The sequence below is a fragment of the Bos grunniens genome, chromosome 5, assembly GCF_055505025.1.
Source record: "Bos grunniens cultivar Pamir isolate PY7600 chromosome 5, Bosgru_T2T1.0, whole genome shotgun sequence".
In the NCBI taxonomy this organism is placed as follows: Eukaryota; Metazoa; Chordata; class Mammalia; order Artiodactyla; family Bovidae; genus Bos; species Bos grunniens.
In genome coordinates this window covers 76,540,160-76,560,948 of record NC_141169.1, presented here as the reverse complement: position 1 = coordinate 76,560,948, position 20,789 = coordinate 76,540,160, and the positions used below count along the sequence as shown (strand labels likewise).

The 20,789-nt window shown below is 54.6% G+C and overlaps 1 protein-coding gene across 3 annotated transcripts in view; it reads left to right on the top strand.

The window, feature by feature from the left end:
* The window catches only part of TMPRSS6 (transmembrane serine protease 6), a 39,541-nt gene that overhangs the window by 14,827 nt on the left and 3,925 nt on the right, over positions 1-20,789 (top strand). For 2 of the 3 annotated variants that reach the window (XM_086404007.1, XM_086404009.1), the window contains exons 7-15: positions 2,652-2,856; positions 5,577-5,713; positions 7,070-7,182; positions 7,478-7,587; positions 16,014-16,159; positions 16,537-16,635; positions 17,564-17,677; positions 19,036-19,152; positions 19,480-19,648. In XM_086404007.1, coding sequence (XP_086260133.1) covers positions 2,652-2,856; positions 5,577-5,713; positions 7,070-7,182; positions 7,478-7,587; positions 16,014-16,159; positions 16,537-16,635; positions 17,564-17,677; positions 19,036-19,152; positions 19,480-19,648 — 1,210 coding nt within the window. Of the gene's footprint in view, positions 1-2,651; positions 2,857-5,576; positions 5,714-7,069; positions 7,183-7,477; positions 7,588-7,736; positions 7,950-16,013; positions 16,160-16,536; positions 16,636-17,563; positions 17,678-19,035; positions 19,153-19,479; positions 19,649-20,789 lie in introns of those variants that run through there. The other variant, XM_086404010.1, reaches the window with a different exon arrangement.

Sequence of the window (20,789 nt, the reverse complement as noted above, 5' to 3'; positions counted from 1 at the left end):
GGGAACCATTCTGCCCTGGGACAGAGGTGGACCCCCGGGGCTGTGATCCAAAGCAGAGGAAGGGATGTGTCTCTAGAGGGAGGAAGGGGTGCTTCTGACTAGAGAGGTCCTAGAAGGCTTCCTGGAGGAGGGAGGCTCAGAATTGGGGGATAGGGAGGAATCTGTCAGATCCAGCGGGGAAAGGACACTCTGGGTATAGGGAGGAGCATGAGCAAAGGGCAGCGAGAATACACAGGAGCTTCATTTACTTTCTCCCAGGCTCCCTAAAGGTGTTTCTGATGATCAACAGAGACCAGCACTCCCCTAATCAGCTTCATACAAAAAAGTAATTATTAAAGCGGCAAAAGCAAGCATCAGCTTGGAGCAAGATTCAAAGAATACAAGTACCTGGGAACAGCCAGACACCTTTCCCCAGGTTCCCTCTCCCTTCCCCTTGGCAATGTCAGAGGTTTCTCCCTGGAGAGATCAGCTCCACAGCTGGGGTCAGGATGGCCGGGGGTCATCAGGAGGAGGGAGCTGAGCAAGTGGTAGCAGTCAGAGCAAAGCCTGTTCCTTCACCTCCATGCCCTTCCTGGTTCTCAGAACCACGCAGAGAAGGAGGTGGGACAGGGATTAGCATTATGTCCATTTGACAGAACTCAGAGTGACTGAACAACTGATAGGAAGTCACACAGCAGTGAGAGGTGGTGCCAGGACAATCGTACAGAGTGTGAACTCCCTGCACACCAGGCTGCCTCTCACATCCGGGGCTCGTTCCCACATCCCTTCTGCTTAGCTCAAGGTGAGGTTTAAATGACATACTTACGGCCCAGGTTCACTGCTGGTCCTTGGAGCCTAAGTCAAGCACACTGTAGGTGCCCATCAACTATGATGAATGAGTGAATGGTATAGGTGATACTGCTGTGCAAGGTCTAGCACTGCAGTCAAAGCTCATGGAGAACCGCAAGAGAGGAAGCACAGTGGGGGTGTGATGGAGAAGGAGGTGTGGACGAGGGCAGCCAGCGGGACAGGTTACATCTGAGCCTCAAGTGTGACCAACTGAAGGGTGAGAAGTCAAAGAGTTTCTTCCCAGCTCCACCTTCTCCCTTTCCCCAACACCTACCTAAAGAAGAATGGTCACTACCTGTATTGAGCACCTGCTATGTGCAAGGCTTCCCAGGTGGCTCAGTGGTAGAGAATCTGCCTGCAATGCAGAAGACCTGGGTTCGATCCCTGGGCCAGGAAGATTCTCTGGAGAAGGAAATGGTAACCTACTCTAGTATTTTTGCCTAGAGAATTCCTTGGACAGAGGAGCCTTGTGGGCCACAGTCCATGGGATCGCAAAGAGTTGGACACGACTGAAGCGACTGAGCATGCATGCATGTGCAAGGCACTATGCTGAGTGTTCAAACATGCACCCTCCTTAAGCTTTGTGACAACCTAGCAAGGATCACTACTGCCTCCATTCTATAGAGGAAAAAACTGAGGCCCAAGAAAGATCAGGTGAACCTAGATTTGCCTGGCCCAGGTCTGTAAAATGGGGACAATAATAGAAACTATTTCATGGAACCATTTAATGAAATGGTGAGTGTACGACACTTGGTTCACTTCTGGGCATGTATCAAAATGCCTGCTAAGTGCAATCTGTTTCATTCGTGCTGTTTGATGATCACTAGCTTGAGCTGGCAGTGGCACCCCACTCCAGTACTCTTGCCTGGAAAATCCCATGGACAGAGGAGCCTGGTAGGCTACAGTCCATGGGGTCGCTAAGAATCGGACACGACTGAGCGACTTCACTTTCACTTTTCACTTTCATGCATTGCAGAAGGAAATGGCAACCAACTCCAGTGTTCTTGCCTGGAGAATCCCAGGGACGGGGGAGCCTGGTGGGCTGCTGTCTATGGGGTCGCACAGGGTCGGACACAACTGAAGCGACTTAGCAGCAGCAGCAGCAGCAGCAGCTTGAGCTGACTTCCTCTACTTGGCTGCCTCCCAGCCCCACTGGAACACATTCCCTTCTCTCCATCCAAAATGCAGCCTTGAGCCCGCTCCCCTTATTGCTTCCCCTTATTGCTGGTCTCCTGGTTTCCTTGGCATTGCTCTCAGTAGCCAGAGGAATCTGTGACCCAAGCCCAATCGTGTCCCGTCCTTACCTAACCTTCCATGGCTCTCATGGCTGCAGGACCAAAAGGCTTCTCTCTTGGGCATGAGGGGGACCCTGCCTCCCTCCTCCAGCTTGCCCTCCTGCCTCCAAGTCCTCTGCCCACCCTAGCCTGCAGCCCTTTGCTCACTCTGTGACGCACCTCCCACTCTCCACTGGACTTCCCTGAGATCCCTCACTTCCGAGATATCCCCCCACCCCCCGTAGTGTCTATATATTTCCCTGCTGTTCTCGTTACGCTCGGGCAGCTGACCAAATCTTTCTCTAGCATTTACCTGGTCTGGTGAGCTCAGTGAGCGTGAAGGGAATGAATGAATGAACAAATGAATGTATGTGTGGATGAGGAGGCTGGAGATGGAAGCAGTGGGGAAACAGGAAGCTGGGACAGAGGGCCTCTGGGCTCTCCCCACCCCACCCCTGCCTGGGTGAGGACCTGATGGGGCTGCCCCCCAACCGGGTCCCTCCTCCCAGCTAACAGGGGTCAGGGGGCCTGTCCCTCTCCCTACTCCAGGCTGCTACCGCTACAGCTACGTGGGCCAGGGCCAGGCCCTCCGGCTGAAGGGGCCCGACACCCTGGCCTCCAGCTGCCTGTGGCACCTTCAGGGCCCCCAGGATCTCATGCTCAAACTCCGGCTCGAGTGGAAGCTGGCTGACTGCCGGGACCGGCTGGCCATGTATGACGTGGCGGGGCCTCTCGAGAGGAGGCTCATCACCTCGTGAGTCCCTGGGAAGGTGGTGGGGGGAAGGTTGGGAAGGGGGTGATGGTGTGCGGTCAAAGCCACACCCAGTGTTCTGAGACAAGGGGCTGGGTGCCCCTGGGCCCTATATTTGGCATCTGGGAGACAGGCCAGAGGGAGATAGCGAGAGAAGAGTGGAAGTGCCTGTGTACTTTGGGCAACCCCCTTCCCCTCCCCCAGCCTGTTTTCCCATCTGTAACAAAGCAGTTGTACTAGGCGATCTCTAAGCTCAGCTCTGGGAGGTGACATGATCTTGTAAGAATGCTCTGAAGGCTGGCAGTCCCTGACTTCCAACCCTACGCTACTGCTTCCTAGCTGTGTGCCCTAAGGCAAGTTACTTTGCCTTTCTGAACCTCAGTTTGCTCACCTGTAAAATGGGTGCACAGCCATTCCTACCTTGCAGGGTTATTGAGAGGATTTCAATCAGATCTGGGTCAAGATCTTTACACACAGTAATGCTGTCCACTATTACCATACATTTGATGTATCCATTAAAGCTCCAGCAGCTGCTGGCCATTATTACTTATTATTATGTACAGTCTAGCTGGGGCTAGGCCACAAAGGGCATGGAATGCAAGGGATAATCTGATCTTTAATACTTGGTAAGTGGGGAACTAATGGAAAGTTCTTGAGCAGAAGAGAAGAACTTTAGGATAAGATGTGGAATGCAGAAGACAGGCAAGTAGTGGGCCATGGGGAGACCACGAAGGGGCTGGAAATGGCATTGGCCTCCAGGAGCCTGATCACCTTCCCACAGGGTGAGGGTGGGGCAGGGGACTACAGGAGGTTGGGGGAGACCCTGGGGCACCGGGCTGCTGCCTCTCTGTCCTGCGTGGGCACCAGCTTCCAAGCCCAGTGAGGGTGCAACCTGCATGTTTAGGTCCAGAGCAGTCCTGCAGGGTGAGCTGAGTGAGGTTCTCCCTGGCCCCCTCCCGCAGGGCCTCTCTGATTCTCCAGGCTCTGAGGCTGCCTTCTCATCTGCGGCCCCAACTCACTGCCATGTGCTGACCGCAGTCTGGGGTGTGTGTAGGCTGGGTTCCTGGAGGGCTCTGGGAAGCAGAGAAGCCAGACACCAGCTGATTTCCAGGCCTGATGAGGGTGGGGACACTTCAGGGCTTTCCCTGGGGCTTCTCCAATTGTGCCCTTCAGCCTGCTACTGGAGAGGGGATCTGACTGCGGTCTCAGGCCCTCAGAGAAGGTGTAAAACGGTGGATCAGACAGGACCAGGGGACCCTCAGACTTGCCCCCCATACCAGGAGAGGTGTACTTTAGTGGCGGTGGGAACACGGAGCGAGGGGCGTAGGGTGGTAGGGGGAACTGGTGGGGTCTCCAGCAACCTTCACCTCGTTTTAGTTGCAACAAGGGCTCAGCTGCTTAAGTAAATAAAAAAGAAGAAATCCCCAATATTACAAGTGAGGATTAAAGGCAACCTCTTATATCTTATCTCCCACCTCCTGAAGGAGACGAGTAGTGGAGGCGGGGAGTAGTGTAGGAGGGTGGGGGGGCCCCCCAGCAGTGAGAACAAGCAAGAGGACCAGGCAGATGTGAGCACCTCCTGGGCAAGCTGAGGCCAGGGGAAAGGACCCTTCCAGGACCCTGGGGAACCAAGACTCTTCTGGGGAAATTTCTGGGATTGCTCACTCTTCCCTCGCCAGCTGCAGGGTTCCCAGGGCTGGTGTGGATGGTGCTTCTGAGGCTGTGCTTGAGGTTTCTCGCATTTGCCTGGGTGCCTGCAGTCCCCCCATTGCCGTCCATTCACACTGGTCAAGTTCAAAGCTGGCACAGGGAAGGAAGGCAGTACCTCCCTGCTGGATGCTGGCGCACCCCATCCAGGGGAGGCAGGGTTACTAGCTTCCTAGGAATTGGTCTCCTGATGAGCACGGCTCCAGAGAATTCTGAGTCAAGAGGAAGTTTGGCAGAGGTTGGCCAAGAGTGAGGGACGGGGAAGCCTGGAGCATCCTGCCCTGAAATGGGTTGAACGGGGGCACAGACATTGCGGGACTGCCAGCCGCTATCACAGGCAGTGCCCAGCATGGGTCTGTCTGTGCTGTGGACCCAGAGAGGGGCCTTGGCAGCTTCATGAGCCTCAGTTTCCCCACCTGGTAACCAAGCAGTTAACCTTGACAATCCCTGAAGAACTTTATCATGGTTGACATTCCTCTGAGTCTAGAATTCTAAGATATGGTTATTTCTCCTGTGCTTCCCCCAAGCCAAGCTCTGGGTAGAGTTCTGGGGTACCCAGGGGATCATCAGGCTGTACACCTGTCTTCTCTCTGTTCCAGCCAGGAGAGCCAGGAGTTAGGTATGGTCAGCCAGAGGGTATGGCCCCCATAGGTGCCAGTCTGGTCTCCTTACAGGGCATAGGATGGGCACTCAGGGGTCACAGGGATTCTGAGGGGGCTGCAGGGGTGCTGTGGGACAGGAGTCAGCAGTCACAGTGGAATTGTAAGCTCCAGAAGTCTGGGAAACCCCTTGTCTTCTCTCCTCTGAGGAGCTGGACTGACCCTTATAGGGCCTCTGGTCAGCCCCCTGGCCAGAGAGGGTTAGACACCTGCCTAAGGACACACAGCAGCCTGGCCATAGACTCAGATGTACAGGCTCCCAGTCCCTCCTCATCTGTTCCTCTGGGCAGCCCACAGCCCTCCCGGATGTCCTTCCCAGGCCCCGCCCCTCCTCGTCACCCTTCTCTGTCCCACCAGGGTCTATGGCTGCAGTCGCCAGGAGCCCGTGGTGGAGGTCCTAGCCTCAGGTGCCATCATGGCGGTGGTCTGGAAGAAGGGCCTTCACAGCTACTACGACCCCTTTGTGCTCTCCGTGCAGCCTGTGACCATCCAGGGTGAGGGGTCAGGAGTCCTTCGGGGAGGAGAGGGGCTCAGCGGCAGAAGCCACGGGTGCTCCTTGGGCTTGCCTTCCCCTTCTCTGGTTGGAGATGGGATGGAGGAGGGAAAGTTCTGGAAGCATCTCTGGTCTCCAAACTCACACCCACGCCTCTGAGCTCCTTTATCTCTCTCTGTTCTGGCTCCATCACCCCCTCCCCTGCCCCCTGTGCTACCTCCCTCCTCCTCACCTCATCCTCTCTCCTGCCCTCTTGCAGAAAACTTGTGTCTGTCCTGCCTCCTCTCTTTTCTCTTCCTCCTTGGCTGTCTCCTCTCCCGGTTACCTCCCCTGCCCGTCCTTCCTCTGTGCGCACCCTGGCAGAGTGTGGACAGTGGGGTCCCCCAGACAACCCTCTCACACTAAAGGTCAGCGCATTTGTCCCCAGAGACGGCAGGGAAGGGGTGTTCAGAGGCGGGCAATTCATGGGAAAGGGTGCCTGGGCTGCCCCTCTGAGCCTTCCCTACTCTCTCCTGCTTCTGAAACCCCCTCCACCACCTGCTTTCTCAGGAAGAGCGGGCCCCACCCTTTATCACCATCAATTATCATCCATCAGCTGCCTCTGGGCAGACAAAGCAAAACCTGAAGTTTCCTGGGCTCCGTGGAGGGACGGTTAAACGCCAAGGACATACAACCTGCCCCCTTTCCCTTCCTCTGCTGTCAGTCTCAATCTCCTCACCCACTTCCCCCTCCCTCCCCTGGTTCCACCTGTTTGCTCTCCTGTTGGTCACCCAGATCCACAGATGACCCTCTGGGAGTCTCTGGGGTTGAAGAAGTGCCAGAGTTGGCCCGTTCTCATGGGCGTCTCTGATATAGCTCTATGGGGAGGGGAAGGAGGGCTTTCCCTGGCTGCATGGGAGGTGTCGGGGCAGCTGGGGACACAGCTGCTCCCCATCCCTCACCCTCTCACTGTGTGACCTCATCCAAGTTGCTGCTCTTGTCTGAACCTCATCATCTTTGAAAACGAGAATGGTTCTTTCTCCCCAGTCCCTGTAACCGTGAGGCTGGCACAGCAGTGAACACGTCCAGTAAACGGTCAAGGGCTACACAGCTGATGTCAGTAGCGAACATTTACTGAGCATTTAATACATGCCATGTCTGTGTAATCTGCTCAACTACCCTATGCAGTATGTACTTTTATTGTCCCCATTTCACAGAGGGGGAAACTGAGGCCCAAGTTCATGCGTTCACACTCAGTCTTCAGGTTGTACTGTTTAGTGGCAGTCAGGATGGTGGGTTTCAGCTGCCCCCCACCTGCTGGCAGGTGCAGTTGGACGGGGCTGAGGAACCCTCTGTAACTTCTGTTCTCTGGGCCCAGCCTGTGAGGTGAACCTGACCCTGGAGGGCCGGCTGGAGCCACAGGGCGTCCTCAGCACACCGTACTTCCCCAGCTACTACTCACCCAGCACCCACTGCTCCTGGCACTTGACGGTGAGCCCACCTACCCTCTGCCCACGGCACCCTATAGACCTCCAGGGACCCCAGCTGGGAGGGAAGCACTGTTCTGCCTCTGACCCAGGCTGCCCCCTGGCTACTAGTCCTCTGGGGTGGGTGGGATGGGTCCCTTGGCCATGGCGACACGTGATGGTTGAGTGACTGACAGACCTCAGCCCCAGCCAGCACTCTATGTTGGCAGGCCCCCTTCCTGCTTTGTGATCCTGGGAGATGGGGCCATCAGCCCGGCCACAGCCCACAGGCCCCCTGGTGACCAGCTCCTCTGTCCTAGGTGCCCTCTCTGGACTACGGCTTGGCCCTCTGGTTTGATGCCTATGCACTGCGGAGGCAGAAATACGACATGCCATGCACCCAGGGCCAGTGGACCATCCAAAACAGAAGGTACCCACCCCCTGGACCCCCTCCCTTTCTCTGCAGGTAACCTCCCTTGGGAGCTCAAGTGTGCAATCTCAGAGGGGCATCACGGGAAGAGAGCAGCGGTGGGGTTGGTCAGGCCTGTTGCCTTACCCTTGACCCCTGTCCACCTCCAGCCCCAGCCTCGCCTCCTGCCACTCAGAGGTCCCAGACACACATTCGTCATCAGTCACCTTGGATGCTGATCCTAGTTAGAGTGAAATGGTTTCATTGCTGTAGGTACTGTCACCCCATTGCCTGGCACCCCGAATCCTTAAATGAGATGATGCAGAGTCATAGGACTCAGCGGTGCTGGGACACCTTTCCTAAACCCACCCCAGTGCCATCCCTTATCCTGCTCCCCATTGTTGGTCAAAATAAAGCAGCTTCTGGGCCTCAACACTGCTTAGCCTGAGTCCACGCGACTTCTGCTAACCTGACCACTCTCCGAAGCCACCTGAGTCACCCGCATCCCCTGTGGGATGCCGGTCCTGCTCTCTGTCCTACCCTTGGCCCCCTGGTGACAGAGTTCCTGAGGAAGAATTGAGTCCTTTGGAGAGGTGGGCAGGACGCAGCAGAGCCAGGCCATCCTCTGGTCAGCGTGAATACAGTTTGATCAGTAGGATGAGGGGGGCTGGCCCCCTGAGGGCCACAGGTGGTCCTGGCAGTCGCAAAAGAGTGGGGTGGGTGGGAAGGTGGGAAATGGAGACATTGCAGATGAGTTTCCCCTGGTCTGGAGAGAGACAGAGAACTCGGCATTCAGGGAGGGGATGTGTACAATGGGAGGGGCTCTGTGCGGGAGCGTCCCATAGTGGGAGAGGATGGCTCAGGCACAGGTCGTAACCGGGAGGGAGGTAAGGCGGGAGGGGAGTAGGAGGCACGAAGGGCAGCAGAATAACATCCTGCCATGGCACCGTTGTTGCGGGGGTGGGGCAGAGGCTTGGGGAGAGAGAAGGGATCTCAAAGTAGCGTCGCAGAACTCGGGAACCCCCTCCCCACCTGGGGTCCAAGAATGCCCAAGAGAAGATTCTGCATCTCATCTCAGCTTGGCCTTCTGCTCTTCCTTCCAACCCTGAGATCCTAGGGGTCTATGAGAGGCTGGGATTCTAATGTGCAAGGTTCCTGATTTCTTGGTTTCATGGATTTTCAGTATCAAAGATTCCAATAGATTAAAATTGGAAAGTTCTGGGACTCTGGAATTCTTGGATTCTGGGGTTAGTGATCATGTTCACCCACGCTTGGGTTTTGCTTATTGGTTGATCCTATTGAAAAACATCAGCCAGACAAAGGGGGACAGGGATTTGACTACGCTCGTTGACTCGTCACCATCCTTTCCAGGGATTTGGGAAGCTATCAGGGACTGTGATTAAAAGGGAAAAGAAGACATGCCAAGGATGTGAGTTTGGGCCTGTGCTATTTGGGGGTGATGTCAAGTGGTGTGACTCTGGCCCTGTGCTTTTTGGAGAGCAGAAGGCATCTTGTCCCACAGGTCCCAGCATGTGGGTGGCCTTTCTGGGCATGACTGCCTTGATCTTTCATGGAGCTCCCTCAGGGCCCCTCCCCATCGGCTTGGGGCCACACAGATTGAGGATGACTGGGCTGACCCCCCACTCAGCATCAGGAGCCCACAGAGTGACCTTGAGAGTGGTCCTTGATTCATGGTTCTCTGAATGAGATTAATATCTTTTCCTGTTGCCTTCTTAACCCTAGAGGTGAATCTGATATCTCGAAGAGGAGCTAGGAAGACAGAAGGGCCCTGGGTCTGATGCTCCTTCACGTACCTCCCACCCCCAAGGCTATTCCATGGACTGGGAGGTGGTCCCTGGCATCAGGTGCCCCATCCCACCTGCTTGGTGTTCAGCACAGGGCATCAGTTCACTGGCCTGACAGCCTGTGATGTCAGCAGTATCATCATTCCATTTCCCTGAGAAGGAAATCAAGGCTCAGTGGGATTAAGTGGTACCCAAATGGGTCCAGAGTCGGGGCCCCTCTCCCAGGCACACCATGGGAACAGCGGGACACACGGTGGTCCACACCATGCTCCCCCGGAGGGCCTCCTTCCTGCCTCCCTGACGCAGCCAGGAAGGTTGGGCAGAGGTGGGGGCCCCAGGTGGTAGGACTTCATGAGTTGCCCTTGGGTTTCAAGGGTGGATCACAGATGGGGAGAGTTTTCATCAAAAGGAATGATGTTGCAATGGTGAAATTTCAGGCACTGTGACAGAATCTACCAAAATTGGAGGAGTCTGAGAAGGAAATGGCAATCCACTCCAGTACTATTGCCTGGAAAATCCCATGAACAGAGGAGCCTGGTAGGCTACAGTCCATGGGGTCGCAAAGAGTCGGACAAGACTGAGCGACTTCACTTTCACCCTCCCTAGTGTCTCAAAGCACCGTTGAGCTACAGAAAAGTGGGCTGGGCTGGCCGTTGAACCCTATCTTTACCCATTGTACAGGTAGAAAACTGAGGCCAAGGGAGGACTAAGGACTTGTCCTTTTATTATTATATTTATTGATTTATTATTTTTTGGCTGTGCTGGGTCTTCCTTGTGACGGCACACTGACTTCTCTTATTGTGGCACGTGGGATCTTAGTTCCTTGATCAGGGATCAAACCCACATCCCCTCCATTAGAAGGTAGGTTCTTAACCACTGGACCACCAGGGAAGTCCCTGGCCTCTTGTCCTTGTCTCTTTGTCTTGAAGTGGTGGCAAGGGACCCGGATATAGCTGGGTGGCGGGTGGGGTGGGGAGGTGAAGCCCCACAGGGCCTGGCACTCCCACCCCGCTCTCTCTTCTGAAGCCTCTTCCACCTTGGCCATTGACAAGGAATGACAGAGGGGAGGCTGGGGTGATAAAGATGTGCTCGGGAAGCCTGTCCACCTGGTTTTGCATGTAACTCTGGGTACATCCCATTCTTATCTATAAAAAAAGGGGGTTAGGCCAGCCCAAGGCCCTAACTTTTTATTATTTACCTATCAGAAAGATGTCTCCCAATAAGTTGTGTTTATTAGTTCCTAATGAAATGTCATTCCAAGTTGGGCTGGAGAGGTAGAAAGAGTGTAGCTGTTGAAACAAGAAAGTAGGGTTCAAGTCCTGGCTCCTCTCCTTCTATTTGGCAAGGACTCACCTTTCTCAGCCTCAAGTAGCCCATCTAAAAAATGGGCATGAAGCAGACCTCCCATCCAGGGAAGAGTAACTGAAATGATGGGTAGAGGATGCTGGCTCCTGCAGGCTGGGATAAAGCCCAGTTCAAGAAGGCACCAACCATGCATTCAGAACTGGCTCCTGACTCTGCACCAGGCAGGCCCTGAGCTCGGGTGCCGTTTCCTTCATCCTCAGCAACCTGGCGAGGGAGCTGGCCCCACGCTGCCTTTATAGACCTATGAGGGGCTGAGACACAGAGAGGCAAAGGCGTTCCCACAAAATCACCCAGCTCATAACTAGAGAAAACAGAGTCGAGCGGGAAGATCCAGAGCATGCATGAGGGCGTGTGGGCCTGTGAGCATGTGTCTGTGAGAGTATGTGCGCTCACACTTGTGCAGTCTTTCCTCAGAGCCTTGGGGCAGCTGTGTCAGCTGTTCCCTCCCATGGCCACGGCGCCCTGCTAAGGGGACTGACCACTGCTGTGCCTCTCACCACATCTGAGAGCCACCCGGGAAGTCCCATCTGTCTTTGCAGACCTTTGTTAGGGTCAGGGTCCCTAGGAGAGACTCGTGGCCCCCTGCCCCGAGGCTCCTGCCCGCGTCTGAGTGCAAAAGGGGAGGCAGAAGTGTACCTCCAGATTACAAGCACTGGGCAAACCGTTTCCTCTAGTTCTGATCTTTTTTGATAACCATCAGCCCATGTAGTTGCTGGGAAATTCTTTGAATAAGCATTTGTTGGAAAATCTGCTTGTGTGGGTGGCAGACATGAGAGGTCTGGGGAAGGGTGTAGATTTCCAGGCACAGGATTTGTAGGGAGGGGGATGCACAGAATGGCCATTGATGAAGAGCGACAGAGGGTAGGTTGGGGGAGAGGGGGTCTCACCCCTCAGTGCCAGCATGGTGATGAGGAGAGGCTGGCTGGGCTCCCTCCACTGGCGAGGCATCCTTGGGCAAGTCACCTTCCTCCTCTGAGCCCTTTCTGCCTTCCCCCGCCCCACCCTGTTTCCTCCCCAGTTTCTCCCTGGCCTAGGCCTCTTGCCCTTTGAGTGGCCTGGACGTGGGGGAGGGAGCTGACCTCGTGAGATCCGGCCAGCAGCGGCTGGGTTTCACAGAACCCACTCTGACGGGGCGTCAATACAGCACAGGCTTCCCCCTTTCTGGGAACCTGCCTCCTGCCAGCTTCCTCCCCTGTGATGTCACTTTTCTTGTGATCTGCCCAACCATTTCCACTTCGCTGATGGCGACAGGCAGAGTCACTGGCTCCTTAAGCCTGCTGGAGCCCCTCAGGCTGGGCCTAGCTATAGGGTAGCCCTTCTGGTCTCCAGAGCCCCTGGGTGGCCACAGAGGCTCCCCAGGCACTGCTGGGGGCTGGCAGTGTGGAAGGAGGAGCTACTGTCCTCAGTGAGCTCACAGCCCGACGACGTCAGCAACTATTTTTCAAAGAAATCCCTTCTCATTCACTCCATAAAACATCCGACGGGGAGCTACCACCCCGTCTTACTACAGACATAAAAACAGAAGCTTGCTGAGGCTGAGTGAGATGCCCAAGGTCACACAGCTGGTTCACGTGGCAAAGCCCAGCCTCAGCCTCAGCTCTGCAGCTTCAGGTCCAGCGCTCTGGCCACGTGAGACACGGCTGACCTTCCTTTTTCAGTGCTCACCTTCTCTGACTCTCTTTCCCATTTAGCCTGTCTTGAGGGAAGGGAATATCTGTGTGTATATATTCATCTATCCATAGATGTATATATTCTCTATCCATTCATCCACCTTCAATCCTTCATCTATCCATCAGTCCTTCCTTCCTTCCATCCATCCATCCATCCATCAGTACGCCAACCCACCCTTCCTTCTTTCTATCTACCCACCCTTCTATCCATCCACCTTTCTTGAACTCCCTGAGTTCAGTTAGAGATGCTGATATGCAAGGTTGACCGGATCCCTGTTTACTGTCTATGTGAGGCAAGAAGCAAAATTCCTCACATTCAGAGAAGGGAGAAACCAAGGCAGGCATGAGTGCAAAAAATGGTGCCTTCAGACCGCGAGTACTTTGTAGCTGAGATGGGAGGTGGGCTCCACAGTCTTCAGACTTTTGGCGTGCCTTGGAGAGGGTATATGGGGGTGGGGGCAGCATTTGATAGATGAAGAGGGATTGGAGAGTCAGGGGATTTAAACCCTCTCCCAGAAGGCACTGCAGTAAGAACCAGAAACGAAAATGTGCAAAGAGGCCAAGCCAGTGTGTAGTTCCATAAGCTGGGGTGCCGTGGGGCAGAGGGAGCAAGGGAAGGAGGAGCCTCTTAGCTGGACTATACATGCCCTGGCTAATTCGAGCAGCCTCTGATTACTTCCAGCCAATGTTTCTGGGGTGTGTTTTTCAGAAGCAAGAATCTAGGCAGTTATGTGAAATTAGCTGGCACATGCATTTTTAAAAAGGTTTTTAACACTGCATAGGCTAAATAGATCCTCTTTCGATTGAGTAATTTAGCCTGCGTCGCCAGATTTCAGCCTCTGCCGTGAATTCTTTTGTTCGTGTCTGCTAACGAAGAGCCTTGCCCCCAAAATGTCCTTAGAGCCTCTGGCCACGGCGACCACGCAGCCCTCAAATTCTTATAAACATAACGTTTCCCTCCCCTCTAACCCAGCTCTGGTTCCATCCCTGTCCACGGTGAGCATGTGGGGACAATGCCCCAGGCCCCTGAACTTTAAGTATGTTCAGGATGCCCCTAATTTCTCATTTCCCCTTGCTCAGTATCTCTCAACCCCCAGATTCCCTATACAATCCCCAGGACAAGTCTCTGGGGATAGTAATCCTTGATAACTTTTACTAAAATACTTTTAAAACAGATAGACGATCGCCCGATCCCACCACCATCCCTGCCTTGTTTCCTTAGCTTTGAAAGGATAAGAACCAGGTTTGCTCGGGACGCCCCCTGGTGGCACCTCATCCCTTTCTGGTCCCCCTGGGCTGTACTGCCCTGGTTCTCAAAAATTTCCATTTCAGAATCCTGTACACTCTTTTAAAAATTATTGAGCAACCCAGAGAGTTATATGCCTCATATAAAAACTATATTTGTAAACTATATGTGCAGTAGTAGAAATGAAAACTTAAAACATTTAAACATATTTATCAATTCATTTAAAAGAAGAAACCCATTTCATTTTAACATAAAGAAAATGAATTATATTTTCCAAAACCAAAACCATTTGGTGAAGAAAAATATCCTCATTTTATGTTTTTGCAACTTTATTTAGTAATTGGATTAACAGACCAGGACTGAATCCGCACACCTGCTTCTTCGTTCAGTGGGTTACAGTATCACATATCCCGTAGTCTCTGGAAAATTTTACTGTATTCTTACATGGGGGCTTCCCTGGTGTCTCAGACAGTAAGGAATCTGCCTGCAATGCAGGAGACCCAGGTTTGATCTCTGGGTCAGGAAGAGCCCTTGGAGAAGGGAATGGCTACCCACTCCAGTATTCTTGCCTGGAGAATCCCATGAGTGTAGGAGCCTGGCAGGCTTCAGTCCATGGGGTTGCAGAGAGTCGGACACAACTGAGTGAGTGAACACACATGCACGTCCTTAAATAGTCTCTGGAAAATTCTACTTTATCCTTGTGGAGAATGAGAGTGAAAAAAGCAAATGATACCTGAGAATTATTATAAAAATAGTTTTCTCTTTGAACCTCCAAGGGTCCCCAGACCACATTTTGAGAACTGTTCATTGGCATAGGGGCAAGAATATGGTTCCCACAGCCAGACAGTATGGCCAGGTCTGAGGGGGGCCATAGGGGACATGAGGTCTCAGCCTCTGGAGCTCATGTGGCGTGAGGGTCAGGGTGCCCACCTCCCCATAGAGCAGGCCAGGTGGGGCCTTCTGGGTCCTGAGGAGGCTGGATTCTTGCCTACCTTCTCATTTCCCTTGCTGAGTCTCTTCTGGAAAACAGGATGAGAACAATTCCTGCTTATAGGGTGGAGCTGCTGTGACCTCAAAATCCCCATGCAATGAGGCCTCCAACTATTACTGAACCAGTAAGTGCTTGCCATGTTCTAGGAGTTATCAGGGAGCCTCTGACCCCTGGGAATTAGGGGACCTGCAATGTGGGCTGCTGCATCTGCTGTGAGATGTTCCCATCATGCTCTGGGGCACTCTCACTTGCTTTCCTGACTTCCTCCTACCTTCTCTGCTAGGGGCATTTTCACTTCTCCCCGTAGACTTTTCCACCTGTATTCTGGGTGTTTCTCTCATCTGTAAAGACATTCCCTATAGGGGCAGGCATTCCTAATATCTGATGGGGCTGACCCATCTGTTCCGTGAGGGTGTCCCGCCTGGGAAGGCAGGGTGCCCCGGGTAGCTCTCTGCGGCGGGTCCTGCCACTCTGGAGGTGTGGCTGCACCTTCCATGAAAGCATGTCCACTTGCTCTGTGAGGCGAGCTGGGACCAATGCTGTGTGGGAAAAGCCCCCTTTTCCCCCTGCCCTGGAGTTGGGAGGATTCCTACCTGCTCCCCAGGTCGTGGGATTCCACCTTTCCGTGGAGGTCTCCCACCTGCTCTGTGGGAACAAAATCATCATCCGTGGGGGTTGGAGGCGGCCAGCAGGGATATGAGTGTGCTTCCATGGTTGGGGGATGGTCCCACCTGGGTGTGGCCATGCTTGAGAAGGTGCTGCCCATCACCTGCTGGTCCTAGAGCTGCACTGGTGTCCCCTTGTGTCCAGAGAGCCACAGGGAAGCCCCCAGGGGTGTGGAGACTTCTCAGTGGGAGGCACAGGCTTGAACGGAGAGCATGGCTGCCTTCTTCCCCCACTGCATACATTAGGAACGTTCCTTCTCACCTATGGAGAGTAGACCAGTAAAGGAATTTTCCTTCCACTGACACATTGGAGCCCTTTATCAGGTCAACAGAGATGAGAATTTCCCTTGTTTTACAAGTGAGGAAAGTGAGATTCAGAGAAGGACTCTGACCTGCTAGAATCTCACAGCTCCTAGGTGACTGGGACTAGAATCCAGATGATAAATTTTATCCTGCCGGCAATGGGGAGGCATCGAAGGCTTCTGAGCAGGGCAGTGACACTGCCAGGCTGCTTTCTAGATGACTGTGGGAGTGAGCGGTCACCCAGGGGAGAAACCAAGACAGAAGAGGTGGGGGTGGGGTCGGGGTGCTCCCCTTTCTTCCCCAGCTGCCCTGTCCTTGGTCTGTCTGTGCACCGGGACCCAGGCTGTCCTGTGCCTTGGACCAGCCCGTGTAGCCCTCAGTCCATCTCTGGTCACCCCCTAGGCTATGTGGCCTGCGCACCCTGCAGCCCTATGCTGAGAGGATCCCTGTGGTTGCCAGCGCCGGCATCACCATCAACTTCACATCCCAGATCTCCCTCACCGGGCCCGGCGTGCAGGTGCACTACAGCTTGTACAACCAGTCAGATCGTGAGTGCGGGCAGGTCGGGGAGTGGGGGGACCCCAAAGCCCCTTCAGCTTCTCCCTGCTCCTTAGCCCTCCCTGGAAGCACCTAGAGGCTAGTTTAGACTAGGAGTGTTGTGTGTGTGTGTTCACTCATGTGCCCACATGTGTGCATGAACATAGGCAGCTTTGCGTGTGCCCACATGTGCAAGGCACTTACAGGTGTTTATGAGGTATATACACTCATACATACCCGAGTATGTGCTGTGTGCATGTCCCCAGACATGTATGTCCACATGGACCATGTACACAGGCACATGGGTACACATGTGAGCACACAGGTGTGGTGTGTCTGCACGTGTTTTCATAATGATGTGTGTCCTGATGGTGCCTTCCCCATCCAGCCTGTCCTGGAGAGTTCCTCTGCTCTGTGAATGGACTCTGTGTGCCCACCTGCGACGGGGTCAAGGATTGCCCCAATGGCCTGGATGAGAGAAACTGCGGTGAGCAGCCCACCCACTCCGTCCCTCCTCTCTCCCCACCTCTGTGCTGCTGGGCTGAGCCTATCATTTCGAGATCTCCCAATGGGCAGCTCCCGTTATCAGCATTCAGGAAACTCCCTCGCTGTGTTTGAGATGCAGGGTGGATGCACAGGATGGACAAGTGTCCTCTCCAGGGCTACCCCGTGGGGCAGTGGCAGAGACAAACGGGGACCCAGGTATGCTGCTTCCCAGCTCATGGCTTCTTGCCACCAGGCTATCACCCTCAGCCTTCTGCCCAGGCAGCCATCCAAGAAGGAACAGAGCAGACGAGGGAGGGCAGGGCCAGGAGGAAGGGGTCGGGCAGGCCCAGGGTGGCCAAAGAGAGGACGCTGTAGCTGCCTCTTTTGAGCAGGACCCTCCACTGCAGGGGTTCAGAGCTGCTGACTCTTCCTGGGGCTGTGCTCACCGCCACCCAACCCTGGCAGAAGGGGATCAGAAGGGGCTTCTGACGGTCCCCAAGCCAGGATTCTCTTGGAATAATAATTCTGCCTCTGAATCCTGGCTTCTGGGCCCTAGAGTCACCATCACAGCAGCCTGCATCCCATCAAAGTCTATACATGTGAGGAGGGAAGTGGGAGGGAAGAGGGATGTGCCTGCCTCTGCACTGATCCTGCCTTCGTGCTGGGGAAGACATCTCATATTTGGAACCAGAACATCTGGTTCAAGTTCTCGCTCAGCCAGGTGACCTCAGACAAGTCACTTTGTTTCCGTTTTTCCACCAGTGAAATGGAGTATCTCACCGGGTTGCTGTGAGACTCAAGTGTAAAGTAGCTGAGAAAGAGATTTGTGATCATAACTTGTGACACCATGCATGGTCTCCAGGAGACAAAAAGTCCCAGCCTGGTGCCTCTGGCTTCCTCCCACTTGTCCCCCTTCTGTGTCCTCACAGTCTGCAGAGCCACATTCCAGTGCCAAGAGGACAGCACGTGCATCCCCCTGTCCAGGGTCTGTGACCGGCAGCCCGACTGTCTCAATGGGAGTGACGAAGAGCAATGCCAGGAAGGTAGGGCAGGGTAGGACTAGGTATCTAGAGGGAAACCAAAGAATGGGCTCAGCCAGACAGCCTGGCCCTTCTCCATGCTTCTTCCACAAAGGTTTCTGCCCTCTTGTCCAAATACTTACCAGCCCATCTATAAGTGTGCCTATATGTCCATCTGTTTACCCATCCATCTGTCCATCCATCCATCTATCTATTTATCCATCCAAATACCCATCCACCCATTCTTCCATCCATCCATCCATCTTCTGGTCTCTCCAACCATTTGTATGTTCGTTGATTCATACATCCACTCACTGATTCATCCATCAGCCTGTCCAACCACCTATCTCCCTGTCCACTAAGCCATCAATCTGCTCATTTGTTGGTTTTATTTGTTTACCAAATTACCTGTCTGTACATCCATTGTTCCATCCTCCATCCATGCATCCATGAATGCACTTGTTCGTGCCTCCGTCCAGGGATCTAACTACTTGTTTGTCCATTGGTACTTACATCCACTCATTTATCCATCTAAATAGCTGTGTGTCAGTCTTATCAGACCATCAAACCACACATTTATTGGTCTGCCCAATCTCTTGTCTGAGTCTCCATTGTTTTATCTATCCATCCACCCACCCACCCATCCATCCCTCAGACCATCCAACCTTCACTTGCAGACTACCCAGTGATATGCAAGGCAGAGTAAGGAAAATGAAATAAAAGGCACCAGAGAAGTGGTCCCCGTCCTCTCAGGGTTATCTGATTAAAAAAAAAAAAAAGATGGGTTACTCTCTCTGGGCCAAAGCCTCTGAACATCACGTCCAGTAGCATAGGAAGACCGGAGGGTGAGGAGGAGATGAGGCTGGGAAAGCTAGAGAAGGTGGGCTTTGAACTGGGCCTTGAAGAGAACTTAAATAGAGGAGGTAGCTGGTGGGGCAGAAAGCTCTTCACAGTGAAGGCAGTGAGGAGCAGGTGGGTGTCTAGATGGCTGGGGGCCTGGAGGGCTGCCAGGCCAAGGTAGTGTGATGGGAGGGACATAGCCTTGCTCTTGGGAGCCTTGCTCATCTCAAGGTGGAGGCACAGTTCTGGCTTCAGGTACCACACCTGGGGAAGGCACGACCCTACCATCAGGAGCCCAGGTCTGAGAGGGGAGACGTCACCTTCTCTCAAAACACCAGTCTGAGGGAGCGAAGGGTCGGGAAGGGACATGGCCTGCCTCTAGGGATCCCTAAAGGAGCCTCAGGGGACCCTTTAGTGTGATCAAGGCACCCCTCTCCAGTCGTCTCCTGGCCTCTCTCAGGCTCCATCTTCCCTGGACTTTGTTTTGGAGGCTCCTTTGGGTTCAGGGACCCACCCTCTGCACCCTGCCCCCCCAATCATAGGGGTGCCTTGTGGGACCTTCACCTTTCGGTGTGAAGACCACAGCTGTGTGAAGAAGCCCAACCCACAGTGTGACGGGCACCCCGACTGCAGGGACGGCTCGGATGAGCAGCACTGCGGTGAGCCCTGGGCGTTCCGACAGGCTGGGGTGGGCAGGACACCCTCCACCTGCTGGGCCCCTGAGCATGGGGGGTAGGGAGGTGCCCACCCTGGGGGGCTGGAGGGAGAGCTCACCGTCTGTCCATCTGTCTCTCTTTACCCCACCTCTGCCCCCTCGTGGGGGTCCTGCCCACCTCTCTCTCTCTCTTGCCCCCTCATTCTCTTTCCCTGGCCCCCTCTGTGTCTTTCCTCTCTCCTCTTCCATGCCTCCCCTTCTGCTCTGTGTCTGTTTCTCACTGGTTCTCTCCTGCCCCTGCCCCTCCATCCACCCCTGCCCCTGCCCCCAGACTGTGGCCTTCAGGGCCCCTTGGGCCGCATCGTGGGCGGGGCCGTGTCCTCGGAGGGTGAGTGGCCGTGGCAGGCCAGCCTCCAGGTTCGTGGCCGACACATCTGTGGGGGGGCCCTCATCGCTGACCGCTGGGTGATCACTGCTGCCCACTGCTTCCAGGAGGAAAGGTGAGCCTGGGGACACAGGCCACAAGAGGTGGGTAGGGAAGGTGGTGGTGAGGGGGCAGGGGCAGCGTGTCTGAGATCTCAGCAGACAGAGGGGAGGGTTGTGGGAAGCCCCTCAGACTTGCTGTCCCGACACTTCAGCCCTGCCTCTACCTCGAACACACTCTGTGCCCTGGGAAAGGTTGCTCACCCCTGCTGTGCTGTGCTTCTGGTGTCTTGCTTTCAGCTGGGCCAGTGAGCCATTCATTTACTCACTCCTCCACTCAGCGATATGCGTTGTGCTTCTACTATGTGCCAGGGGCTGTGCTAGACACTGGGGTAGAGCTGAGAACAGAATTCCTGCCCTGGTTATAGGTCATGACACCCTTCTCCAGGTGTGCCTGTCCCCCACCCTGGGGAGGGAGAGAAGCAGAGAAGCCCACAAGAAGGGCCGTCTCACCCCACCCACAGACATGCCCCCATCTCCGTGGTGGGCTAACAGCTCCCCTCTCCACCTCCAGCCTGATGCCCTGTACTCCAGACCCAACCCCCAGCACAGCAGCCCTGGACTCTCTCCCCACACCTCCTCCTCTTTCCTAGGTCTGCACAGTCCAAGCCAAAGGCCTGGAGCCACCCAGGCACCCTTCCTTCTCCCCCACACTCAGCCAGGCAGCAAGCCCTCTCAGTGGTCCGAACGCGTCTTCAGCCACTGCCCGTCCATGCTGCCACCATCACCCCGGTCACTGCAGCAGCCCAGAGTCCAGCTCCCTTCTGCATCCTATGCCTGGGTGCCCAGGTGCCCTCCTGGGTGTGGTCTGACTACCCAGGTTCTTTCACTCCATCTCTGGTTCCCCACTGTCCACAAAGTAGAGAAAACCTGGATGCTGACCTGGCCTCCAGGGGTCTGCACAGCCAAGTCTCTGCAAATTCTTTCACACTCAACTCCCACCCGCTCCTCCTGAGGACCCGCAAATTCCAGGAGTTTCCCAGTTTCTCCATCTATAAAGTGTGCAGAAAACATCTGCCGGTGCCTGGCACTGTGCTGATTTTTTTTTACATCCACAGTCTGATTGAATTCCCCAACATATGAGCAGATGATGCTATTCCCACTTCACAGATGGGGTGACTGAGGCCTAGAGAGGTACACTCACCTCTAGGAAGGGAT